This window comes from Pieris napi, chromosome 16 (genome assembly GCF_905475465.1).
Source record: "Pieris napi chromosome 16, ilPieNapi1.2, whole genome shotgun sequence".
Lineage (NCBI taxonomy): Eukaryota > Metazoa > Arthropoda > Insecta > Lepidoptera > Pieridae > Pieris > Pieris napi.
In genome coordinates, this window is record NC_062249.1 from 8,343,138 (window position 1) to 8,355,553 (window position 12,416).

At 31.7% G+C, this 12,416-nt stretch overlaps 1 protein-coding gene across 2 annotated transcripts; it reads left to right on the top strand.

Annotated features, from left to right (window-relative positions):
• Positions 1 to 755: 755 nt before the first annotated feature.
• Positions 756 to 11,623, top strand: LOC125057285 (protein PHTF2). Of its 2 annotated transcripts, none has more exons than XM_047660888.1 (14): positions 756 to 885; positions 1,123 to 1,268; positions 1,685 to 1,893; positions 2,140 to 2,279; positions 2,553 to 2,699; positions 3,017 to 3,587; positions 5,066 to 5,180; positions 5,936 to 6,052; positions 6,930 to 7,105; positions 7,787 to 7,923; positions 8,612 to 8,840; positions 9,401 to 9,496; positions 9,660 to 9,902; positions 10,891 to 11,623. In XM_047660888.1, exons 1-14 carry the CDS (start codon positions 866 to 868, stop codon positions 11,038 to 11,040), a joined length of 2,496 nt encoding a protein of 831 aa, XP_047516844.1. In that variant the 5' UTR covers positions 756 to 865; the 3' UTR covers positions 11,041 to 11,623. The 2 variants fall into 2 exon arrangements, with proteins under 2 accessions (XP_047516844.1, XP_047516845.1); XM_047660889.1 differs by having other exon boundaries at positions 771 to 814.
• Positions 11,624 to 12,416: the final 793 nt, after the last annotated feature.

Consider the following 12,416-nt stretch of genomic DNA (forward strand, 5'->3'; position numbering starts at 1 on the left):
CAGTACCTTATCATTAACCCCCTATAGTATCACACACTCGCTACCATATAAAAATTTATCTATAGTATGTTTCCTAGAAAACCTAAATTTTAAATACCTATAGTCCGTAGACGTCTAAAAAGAAACAACCCTACCTTATTATTTTTTTATACTACGTACAAAATTCTTTATACTTACTTCCCGAAAATTTAACCTAAGTAACGTAGGTGCCTTTCCTATTAGGGATAAATTAATATCATCATCATCTAAATTCTAAAGTAACGTAGTGGTGATAAGGAGTCTAATGGTTTTGACAATTTACTCGCAGGGACTATATTGTCAAATATCGATGTTTGTCATGTTCTAGCACCATTAACAATTTGTCGTTTGCAAACAAAAGAAGTGATTGCTTATTAGAAAATAGAAACTTACAGTTTTAATATTCACATAATTGATTGTTAAAGCCTCACTAAGTATTCCATCGGAAAAAAATTCATGCGTCTGATAAAAAAATATAGCAATGATACAGAATACTTTTTCGTCCGATATAACTGTAAACAATTAATTGTTATAGTTTTTACCTTTTGAAGCTAAACTCACGAGTCAATTAACCGGTGAGCAGCGTATATTGGTGAACATAACAAAGGGATAGCAGATTGTTACCAGTAGCACTACTTTATCTACTACTCTATTAATTTAATTTTAAAGGTTGACCCAAATATCCAATTGATGTTTTAAATATTTGCTTACAGTTGGAATAATTCTTCTGTTGCCACTTGCCAGTGTGATAGTTTCAAAAGCCTTGGCCTGTGATAAATATGTTAAAGAAATAAAAGTGAGCTTGTATTTATTGTAACTGATTATTCTTAATGTGTTGAAAATAGTCATGAAGCAACTTACAGCTTGGTAAGCATATTTTAATTATAAACTATGAAGCTGTGAAGCAGACTTCTTCAGACAATATGTAATTAGTAATTAACAATGTGCTGAATCTAAAAAAGATCCACCTCAAAATGAAATGAATACAAAGGAATTTATAAATTTTCTCTACCACTATTAGATTATTGTAATTAATAAACAGGCTAAAGATCTTCACTACAGTAGGTCAAAACATACATTGTACAATATTATTAACTTCATTAGGTATCAGAAAAAAATAAGTTCTTATGATAAAGAAGAATGGGAGACTATGGTAGAGCAGTTGCTGATGAGAGGCACTTACCGTCGCCGCATAATAGATTCATCATCACATGCACGATCTTATTTAATAGATGTTGATTTAGTTAGAGGTGAGTTATAAATATAATGTATAATAGTAACTTAGTCCTGTTGTTTACGCAATGTGTATAACATTATGTGTACTTCACATATTATTCATTAAAGAAAAATTATTAAAAAAATTGGTAAAGTCTCAAAATTTAAACAGTTATAATACAAATGAACTGGTAAAATAATAGGTTTTCTAAGACATAATTAAGGAAACCAAAGTATGGAATAAAATAAAAATATATAATAAAACTATTACAATTTTATATTTTTTAATTAAAAACTAATTAAATAATGATATTACAATCTTATTCCACCTGTGCCACTAGACATTAAAATGCAATTATATATATATTTCCTAATTATATTGTATGTACAGTAATTAAACTTAATTAATAGTTAAGTTATTCAGTTATTATTATTAAGTAATTTGTTACAGGCTCATCATTTCCTAAAGCAAAGCCTACTCTTGGTATGCGCCGTGTAGTATGGTTTGCATTGGTTCGACTTGTATTCTTGCCAGCCCTATATCAATGGTGGGCTCAACAGACTTCACCTGCATGTGCAAAATTTCTCCTTTCTCTATGGTTCCTCCAAGTTGTCAATATAATAATAAACTTTATTGCACCAGCTTCTGTTGAGTTAGATGTAAGTATGCGAAGTACTGCTATTTATTTTATAGTAGTAATTGTTTTTATTTATAGAGTCATTTGTGTTACTTATAACATAACAAATTACCATACATATTAACAGAAACCTAAATTTCACTTCAATAATTACATTTTTTTACACTTACATTACATGCAATATAATATATTATAATACTGAAGTCCTTTCTAACTAGCAATTCATAAAAATATGCCACTACCTAACAAGGAAATTATACTATTTCAGTCAAATTGCTGGATAGTGCCAATGGTTTTGATGGTAGTACTAAGTATGGTACATTCACAAATAGTATGCACAACAGAGATGGAATTAGCTAGAGTTAGACCAAGGTCAACTTATAGAAGAAAATTACCGCGATATTTTAGGTATTTGTGTATACAATTTCATAATTTAAGAGAAAGACTTGATAATATTTAACTTAAGATTACTTGTTTGAAACAGAAAACATCAATGGTCTTTAATTGTAATATTTATTGGAGTTAAGATGTTTATATATGAATTAAATATGCTTTTTAAAATTCTATAATTAATGTTTAATTTAAATTTAAAACTTTTTATGATTTATTTATTTATATTTCTTGCTTTATTTGCGTGTGTGGAAATATAAGTATCTTTAAAGTTATGTCTGAATATTGAAGACGATCTCGATCAGACTGTGATGGAGGGAGTGGTGTTGCCTCAGCAGAGAGTGGAGCTACTTCAAGCCATAGTAAAACTCCTCTCACCAAACCAGCCAAATTTCGACGACGCTTGTCAAGATCTGATATTGCTGATGTAGGCCAAAGGTATTACTTTATAGATTATTGCTATTTTTTTTATTAACTTAGGTAGATTTTTTAACACAAATTGTTTTTAAAAATGAATAGTGCAAATAATTACTAATAATAAAAAAAAACAATTTCTTAATGTGGCAGCATTGCATTAATCGCTAAAATAAGTTTCATATAATGTTATAACAATTATGATATGCCTATTCTTCTTTGCGTCTAGAGTCTTAGTGATAATTTTTTGGTGATACAGAAGATGAGGATGAGTATTCCATCTTAATTTACTTTGTTTGATTTACTAACATTAAACTCTCTACCAAGGTATTAATTTTCAGAAAGAGAAGAAAAGAAACAAAAGACAGTCCAAATGATCTCCTACCTGTGATTAAAGATAAATTACCAAAGAAAGCTAAAGATTCTGACGATGAAGACTATATGGCATGGAAGAAACGTGACCCAACAGTTCCTCTTAATCAACCCATTGTCGTCAGTCCCAGCACATCATATAAACCGAACATACTAACAAGGAAATACTTAGAAATATTTAATATTCGCCAAAATCAACAAAATGAGCCGAGACCAACATTTGCTGATGGGGATGACGGCTTTGAAAGCCTTAATGGCTACAATTCTAGTGAGGGTGATAAACCGGAAAATCAAAAAGTTAAAAAAGTTATTGAAGAAAAACAGGAACCTATAACAAAGAAAGATTTAAATAATATTGCTAACGATAGTGATAAGGGTAAAAATTTAGAAGAGAAAACAATTGATCCAGATTCTGATAATGCTGTCACAAGTAGTCCTAATACTGGGAAGAGAGTGAGTGTGCGATTTAGAAAATCCTGGTCCAAGGATAAAATAGCGATGTCTTGTGACGAAAAGTTTGCAAGAATGAAAGATAAAAAGGTAATGAAGAATAAATGTGACGTTTTACATCTTGCCTATTTATTTTCTTTTATACTTTTTAATGTAATAGGTACATACGGGACTTGACCAAGATTTTACAGGTAGATTTGTGTGAAAGCATGTTTTTGCATTAGGGAGCGTTCAAGTATTACGTAACGATTTTTTTTTCCTTTTGTAAAACGTTACGATGCGGGGCGGGGTTTGAATAACGCGTTATTGTTAATATTATTTTCTACTTACACCACATAATAGTAACTAAAGAGTCACTAGGTGGTCACGAAACGTTTTACTAGACTTGGGAACAGTTCTATACTTGGGTACTGAAAAACGTTACGGCGAGTTACATGGGGGGGGGGACTTGAACGCTCCCTTAGTTTAAAAATTTATAGATATTTGGAATAAGTTTTAATTGATGTTTCACGAATACTCTTGATCCGTTTATAAAAAGGCTATATCAGGTGGCGTGGAATTTCAATTGACAAACGAAATCTATCATATTACGACTTTTATAAATATTATCTGTTTTGTTAACTGGAAATATTTTGAAAACAACGTTGTCTGATATTACGAATACCGATTTTGATACTACAGTAAAACCCGCTTAAGACGATTTCTCAGGTCCCAAAAACACGTCTTAAGCGAGAAAGCGTATTATGCGGGATATGGAAAATAATACGTACTACATATTATTATTCTGTATTATGTTCTAATTTTGGTATATATAGTTATTACATAATACATTTATAAATGACATTCAATACGTAGTGTAATTATAATTACATTATTTAAAATAATCGCTTATTTTGGTTTGAACAAAAGATTTTTATGCATTAGCAATTAAAAGATTTTCAACATAATTCAACTTTTGCAGTGCGTCTTCGCTTTGATTCAAAGAAGCTAGCTACATAGCGTCTTAAATCATTAACAGCTGATAATACCTGAGCGTTTGACAAAACCAAAGTTGACTCATCTTCGTCTTAATCATTATCACTTAGGGCCTCGTTTTGTGTGTTATCACTCAATAAGATCTTCAATTGATTGAATTTCGTACGGTGCTACATTGTCATCAATGGAAGAATATCCAAGAAAACCCTGCAGTATCTCGGGTTCTTCTTCTTCCAACGTTCTTCAAGCGTTAAGAAATGTATGAAAATATGTCTCAAGTTGCAGACACTGGCGTCAAGTGGCGTATTACGCGAGAAATCGTATTAAACGGGTTCTACTGTATTTTGGTTTGGTTTTGGTGATTTCATCACACACACTTTTGGATTATTATTACAAGGAGGCAATCTAGGCCTCAAATTATTGAACTAATTCTAAAATAATCGAGCCAAAATTCCACGTCATCTAAAAAACTAGATTGATAACTCTTTATATCAATTCGACCAAAAGGTTGACAAATATAATATTTCCAAAGATTCATTATAATAGTAATAGATTTCATAATTTTTTGTAATTGACTTGAGTGGTTTGTTTAGAAAATAGAAAATTACCAGTCGTCATCATCTGATGGGGAATGTTCTGCTTCCGCCCCATCAATCGCTCTGCCTTCGCACCATACCATGTCCGATTGGGTGGGCCAAATTACTAACAGTAAGACATTTTTGTTCTTCCTTTTTTTGTAAGTTCCGAATAATGGAATCTATTTTGTCTTAGAATTTTTATTTCGGATACTACTCTTATTGATTTTCTAAAGTAGTTATAACAGTGTATTTATTTTACCCGCACCGTTATTGTGTAAATGAAAACCACTATGATAAATTCTGATTTTTGAAACTGAAAATAGGCATACACAACGTACTTGCACGTTTCCCAAGTAGGCTTACACCTTTAACTCAATGAGGTCGGTTTCATTCACTTTCTAACCATTTCATGTAAAGTGCACATTTAGCACTAAGGTCATTAAAAAAATAAATCCTAATTGGGTTAGACATTTAGATAAGGGAGCGTTCAAGTATTACGTAACGAATTTTGGGGGGGGGGTCCTTTTATTAAACGTTAGGATGCGAGGGGGGATTGAATTACGAGTTATTGTTAATATTATTTTCGACTTTGCAGTACTTTACCACCACACAATGGTAACTTTTAGGCATAAAGAGTCACTAGGTGGTCACGAAACGTTTACTGTACTTAGGTTATAGAGAAACGTTACGGCGCGTTTCATGGGAGGGGGGCTCAATAATCTCCAAAAATTGAGTGACGTAATACTTGAACGCTCCCTGATGGACCGGAACTTAGACTTTTTAAGCCGTATTTAAAAATTACATATAAATTATATTAATGCCATGATTGTCTAAAATCTCCATACAATTTTAATTCCATAGTCAGTTTGATTTGTTTTCTTCTAGGCGAAGAAAGTAGTTACGGATCTCAATCGGAGGGCGGTCATCCAGGTGTCGGTTTCCATTACACAGCTGATTGCTCGTGGGATCCTTTTGCAATACTAGATCCATCTAGCGACACAGGTACCGACAACTTTAATATTAAACTAGCTGTCCCCGCGAACTTCGTTTGTTCTTAATGTACCCACATTTTAGTACATACCAACATGGAACATTTTCCTATGCTACCCCAGAGACTGTTTGTTACTGGAATAAGACTCTGTGTTTTTCTGTGAAGTTTTCTCTATATAAACCTCAGAGTTTAGTTATAAAATTTTAATTAACAAATAAAAATAGGGGTTGATCGTAAAGTGGTGAAAATTAAGGGTTGTATGTATTTTTGTATGCTGTATCATAAAAAATAAATTTATCTAAAAAAAATTTTGGGGTTTGAAAGATAGATAGTAGCCGATTCGCAGACTTACTGAATATGCATAAAAAAAATCATAAGAATCGGTGGAGCCGTTTTGGAGGTGTATGGGAACGAACATTGTGACGCGAGAATTTAATATATTAGATGTAAATAAAAACAAGTTAAACATCTGACTTTTTGCCTAATACATTCTTTTACATTACTTTTCTCTGATATAGACTTTTGGGTAACGCTTAACTAATGACCAACTGTCGGTCCTCTTATGGAAAAAATATTTTGATGCTGTTCCAAAACAATGGCAAATACTCACGTAGTCAAAAAATTTATTATTTAGCCAGAATTATAAGATTTTCTATTGATTTGGTTTTTTAAGTATTTTTAGTTAATAGTACATGTCCAAACTTGTAACACGCAAACTCTTACATTACGATATTTTATTGCATAGTCTTATTGCAAATAATATATATGTATTTTTTTTTTCAATGTGACGAAACTAATTATGACAAAATGTTTATATTATTTAATTTATTTTATTTATATAGATTATAGTTCGTTTATAAGCCCCTTATTAATTTATCTGATTTTCAGTGAAATGTACAATGTGGGAACGTGGATCCACTCTAAGGGCAGAGTTATCAGCGGTAGACATAAGTTGGTACGTGGTGGCGCGAGCAGAACGGGCAATGGTGGACGGGTGTCTCTACTCTGGACTTATTATGGCCGCTATTGTTGCCTTTAACTCGCCGGTTATGCGGCTTATACAGGTAAAATTTGTTTAAAAAATATATTATCGGATTTCTTCTCAAAATTCAATGGTTTATTTTAAAAACAATTTGCTTCTTTAAGTTACACAATCGTTTATACAAGTTATTCTCTTCGATCTTATGCATTGTTTGTTTTAAGTTAAGGCAATTGAATATTAACAATATTTTTATATGAAAAATCTTTGGGCGTTTTTTAAACTATTGTGCACAACTGAGCGTTTTTAAGGAAGTTTTTGCCGCAAATCACCACTATGTGGAACCAGCTGCCTACTGAAGTATTTCCGAACCAATATTACTTAGGGTGCGTCAAGAAAAGAGCGTACTAATTCTTAAAAGGCCGGCGACGCACTCGCGAGCTCTGGCTTTGAGAGTGTCCATGGGCAGGCGGTTTTACTTAACATCAGATGGGCCCGTTTGCCCCCTATTCTATAAAAAACAAACATAGAATTATTTGTGTTGACTACACAATCTATTAAGTGTAGGTCAGACTGTGGCAAAGAAAGGAAACTAATTTTCACATGTGGCAAGCTTTAAAAGCTTTTATAATTTGATTCATAAAAATTCATATTACTAATGTAGTTTTCTAGAGAGCCAGAAATGTATGGCAACCTTCGTTTGAATTTCAATTCTCAATGCACTATAATGTATGATATGTATGTAATGTATGTAATATCATTTTAGATGGCAATAGAACAGGATACACGGACAGAAGAGGAACTCCAATCGCTGTCTTTATTAAGTTTTTCCTCCATCATTGGAAACTATACTCAGGGATCACCGCTCAACGCTTTTAATGGTGCTTTTGGGGACAGCTTTTGGTAATTATTGCTGGCGACTTACAATTCCATCTATGTATTTTTTCGGTTTAGTCTTTGTTCTGTAGTCTATATGTTTATCTGTTCAGTCAAGACAGGTGACTTATGTAATTTTTGACATTACTGCCACGTGTCAAACGTCATCCATCCAAAGGAAAGCGGTTTTTGAAGGCAACTGAATATTCATGAAAATACTGTTAGAGAAAAGAGATATAAGAAAAAAAAGGGTCGTGTATTTATGTACGCGCGTAAGAATTTATACTTCTTTGGCTTTCTTTATTTTTTTTAAATATTAAACAATAAAAATTTAACGTTAATAATTTAATATTAGTATATTATTCAATTATTAATTAATAATTAATATTAATAATAATTATTATTTATTATTTTATTATATTATTCATTCAATTTAATAACTAGGTATGTTTCATAACCTTTTAACTAAGTAACAATAGGTCTTTGTGAAAATCTCCTTTATTTGTTTAAAAGGTACTACAAAGGTCATTATGGTCATTCAAAATTCTTGGCATAGCTGCTAACTTCACGCATATTCTATTTCTTTTTATTTGTAGATTGTCTTATTCCCATCTCGCTCGCGAACGTTCGGCGCCCGGCTGTACAACTTCTAAAATTCGTCAGTAAATCAGAATTTAACTAATAATGTTAATGTTAAATATTCCTTACTTTTCAGGGAAATATCAACAAACGTCCTCTCCTGCGTTCTCCGATTCACTCTTAGTGGACTAGTCTTCTTTCTATTGGCGGTAGCAGAGCGCGCGTACAAACAACGTTTTTTGTACGCAAAACTGTTCTCACATTTGACATCCGCTAGGCGCGCCCGGAAGTCGGAGTTACCACACTTCCGTTTGAACACAGTTAGGAATATCAAGACTTGGCTCTCGACTAGGTCTTATTTACGGGTATGGTTAATTTAAAAAAAAAAAAAAATATATATATATGACCATTCAATTTATCACACTATCTGGTCAATATATTCATGAAGCCTTGTTGTATGTATAAAAAAATAAACGATTTTAAAACAAATAGTGACTTTCACCTATACAATACTCAAAAGAGAACTAATCTAAGCGTATGACACACCAGGCTCCAGAAGATAAACCACTCCTTATATGGAAATTGTATTCGTTTTTACAACAAACTCCCAAGCAAAATTAGAGAATTACTTATCACTAAATAAATTCAAAACTCGTTAAACGGAAATTTGATGGATAATTTTTCTCTAAGACGCGTTATGTAGTGTTAAATATGTCGGTATCTGGTTAAACTTTAAGCGTTTAATACTTGTATAATTAATTCTAGCTCTTCATATGTTAGATGTGGGACTTTTCTAAGTTGAGCGTGCAATTTGTGAGCGTGCTTATGAAATTTGACCTAAAAATTTTCGAATCATAAAAAAGGCCATGTCTAAATTTTATAAAATAAAATAATTAAAAATATCTCATAGCATGTTCATTTACAGCGACGCGGTCCCCAAAGATCAGTGGACGTTATAGTTTCCGCAGCTTTCGTTATAACGCTCACTCTATTGGCCTGCGTCAGCGCACAATTATTAAGGGTAATTATTTGTTTTTATGGAATTTCACTACATAGATTATTCAAATAATAAAACAGATATAAATGCAAACATATCACAAAATTTACATAAGTGCGTTATTTTTTTGTATTAACTTTTCACAGATAAATATATAAGTGAAATAAATAAACTCTTAATATTCCAGGATTCAGTGACTTTAGAGAGAGGTTGGCTCCTCGAAGCAATGGTCTGGAGTGGTTGCCTTGGAGTGTATTTATTACGACTTTTGACACTTGGCAGTAATGTCAATAAGAAATACCGGGGTTGCCTGTCAGCGATTTTGACAGAACAGATAAACCTACATTTAGCCATAGAGCAGAGACCAGAAAGTAAAGAACAACTTACGGTGGCAAATAATGTGCTAAAATTGGCCGCGGATTTGCTGAAAGTGAGTAGAAAATCCATTTTGTTTGATCAGCAGTTCGTAAACAAATATATTTTTTCATAAACGGATTAGTTTTAAGAACGAAAGTGCTGCTAAAATTAATTGATAACATTTGTTTTCCTATGAATTTTTTTTTCGACTTGTTTGGGTGTGTTTTTTTAACTGTGTTGTTTCCTAATCATAGAAACAAAATAGATTTTCGCTCAAACGATTCAAAGTATATATATATAATAAATAGTAGAGTTTCTATTAAAAGTAAAAAAAATAGATAAAATCACTTTTCGTGATCCTCTATGTATATAAATGACTAAAATTTTCTTTTCTAGTCTGAAACTGCTACAGATACAATATTTCTTACTAATGATTTTTATAGTGGTTAGAAAAATAAATATTTAGGTACATATTTTATATCGCACAATGTTAATACACGGAACAAACGCAGGCTGCAATTTCCCCGTACTAGACTATCCAAAGTTAGTAATTCTTTTTTGGGGAAAGGGATACTCTTCTTTAATAAAATCCCAGAGGCTCTTTTATCTCTGCCTTTCAATAAATTTAAGAAATGTATTAAAGAAAAGCTGTGTAAAAAGGCTTACTATAAAGTCAACGATTATCTAGTTGATAAAAGGGCCTGGGACTAGTGCTAGACAGGCTACCTCTAATTAATTTGCGATATTTGTTTTAAAATAAGTGTTATTTGATGATTTGATATTTTAAAAGAGTACCGAGAGTTTTTTACGCCGGCTTTTTCTCTCGGCCTACACCCTCTGTCTTCTTTGCCGATGAGTAGGGATGCCTACAAATTGAAATTTAATGACGTGGAATAAGTGATACATGTATCTTATGTTCCATAATAAACATATTTTATTTTTTATTTTATCTGATGGGTAATAAGAGTTCGTTAACATGGTCAGCAGTATAGTTTTTACTGCTGAACTTGTTAACGAACATTTTAATTCTACATTATAAATATGCTGCCATTTTTTTTCAGGAACTAGACTCTCCCTACAAAATATCTGGAATATGCGCGAACCACTATTTATACACAATAACGAAGGTAGTGATTCTATCCGCATTATCAGGAGTTCTCTCTGAAATGTTAGGTTTTAAGCTGAAACTGCATAAAATCAAAATTAAATAACACAAATACAGACTGTATTTAAAAATATACGTAAACGTCAAACATTGACAGAATATTAATAATCTAAAACTTTATGATACGGGCCTAATAAGGGATTTTCTTTATAAAAACCACAGGCAGTATTCTAAAACGCTAATCAAGATCAACACCTCACACTCACACGTTTTTTGACTAGGAATGATAGTCTTAGCTCCGAATTCTAGAACTTTCTAGTTTTAGGAGCTGTCCATCCATTTATTATGTATGAAGTTTGACATATATGACAGCGCTCAAGACTTGTGACTTGACATACGTTTTAGAATATGGACCTTAGTGCTCATGATTAAACTTAATAAAATATCATTAAAATAATAAATAGTAAGTTATGAGCATAAGAATTCCTTATACATTTAAACGTCTTTTGAGTGTCAAAATGGCCTAATAATAACTGTCTGACACTATTTGTGACTGTTAATGTTTCGACTGACCCCCATTGGGCATATTATATATCTATTCAGAATTAGCAGGAGTGCGTTTTGTTAATTTTACATTGTGCCCCGAAAGCGTTTTTTTATTTAAATGTTTTAGACATGTATTATTTTTAAACCTTCATGTTTCGGAAATTATCAATTAAAAATAATTATAAAATAAAAAGGGTGCGTGCACTTATGTACGCGCGTAAGAAGTTATACTTCTTTGGCATTATTAAAAATAGTTTTTGATTGCATGCAAATAATTACTTATATGTAATTAAATAATCAAAGACTTGAAAAGAAGTCATTTTAGTCAATAAAGTTCAGTTTACATGAAAAATTAAATAAATAAATATTTATTATTATTCTCTTACATTAAGTGTAACATAAATTATATTATTATTCGAATGTTGTTTTTAAATTATGTCCAATGCCGTAGCATCTTCCGTGGACAACTTCATTCTGTTAATTTTGAGTCACGGTGCGCGCGCATAGTAAAATTTCACACTCATAAATTTTTCATAACGCGCCTAAAGAAGTATAACTTCAAAAACTTGACTCGTAGTGCCACATTAATATTATAATAGTTGTAATAGTTCAATTGCGTCCAAGTTATTTGGAATGTAGCATTTTGTAGTTAGCACGGTAGTGGAAGTATTCATAAGAGGCTATGTGTATATAACAATGTTTTGGTCCTTCAAGCTGGATTTTCTTTTTCTTATACTTTATAAATACGCTTACAATGCCATTCAAATCTTGTTTTAAGTTTGATCTCAATGTTGCGTTAATCTCATTTTTATATCATTTTTACTGTACTTATCAAATTATTTTATATGGGTGCTAATGTTACTATATTCTATGATATATGCGTATTCTAATAGAACTTTTAAGACTTGACAGAATATGTATCTATTCTAATAAATA

Bases quoted from the DNA above. Each gene is read 5' to 3' on its own strand.
- LOC125057285 (XM_047660888.1), top strand. From the start codon at position 866: ATGAAGCAACTTACAGCTTG. The intron at 886-1,122 runs GTAAGCATATTT...TAACTTCATTAG, and splicing joins ATGAAGCAACTTACAGCTTG to GTATCAGAAAAAAATAAGTT. The intron at 6,053-6,929 runs GTACCGACAACT...TCTGATTTTCAG, and splicing joins AGATCCATCTAGCGACACAG to TGAAATGTACAATGTGGGAA.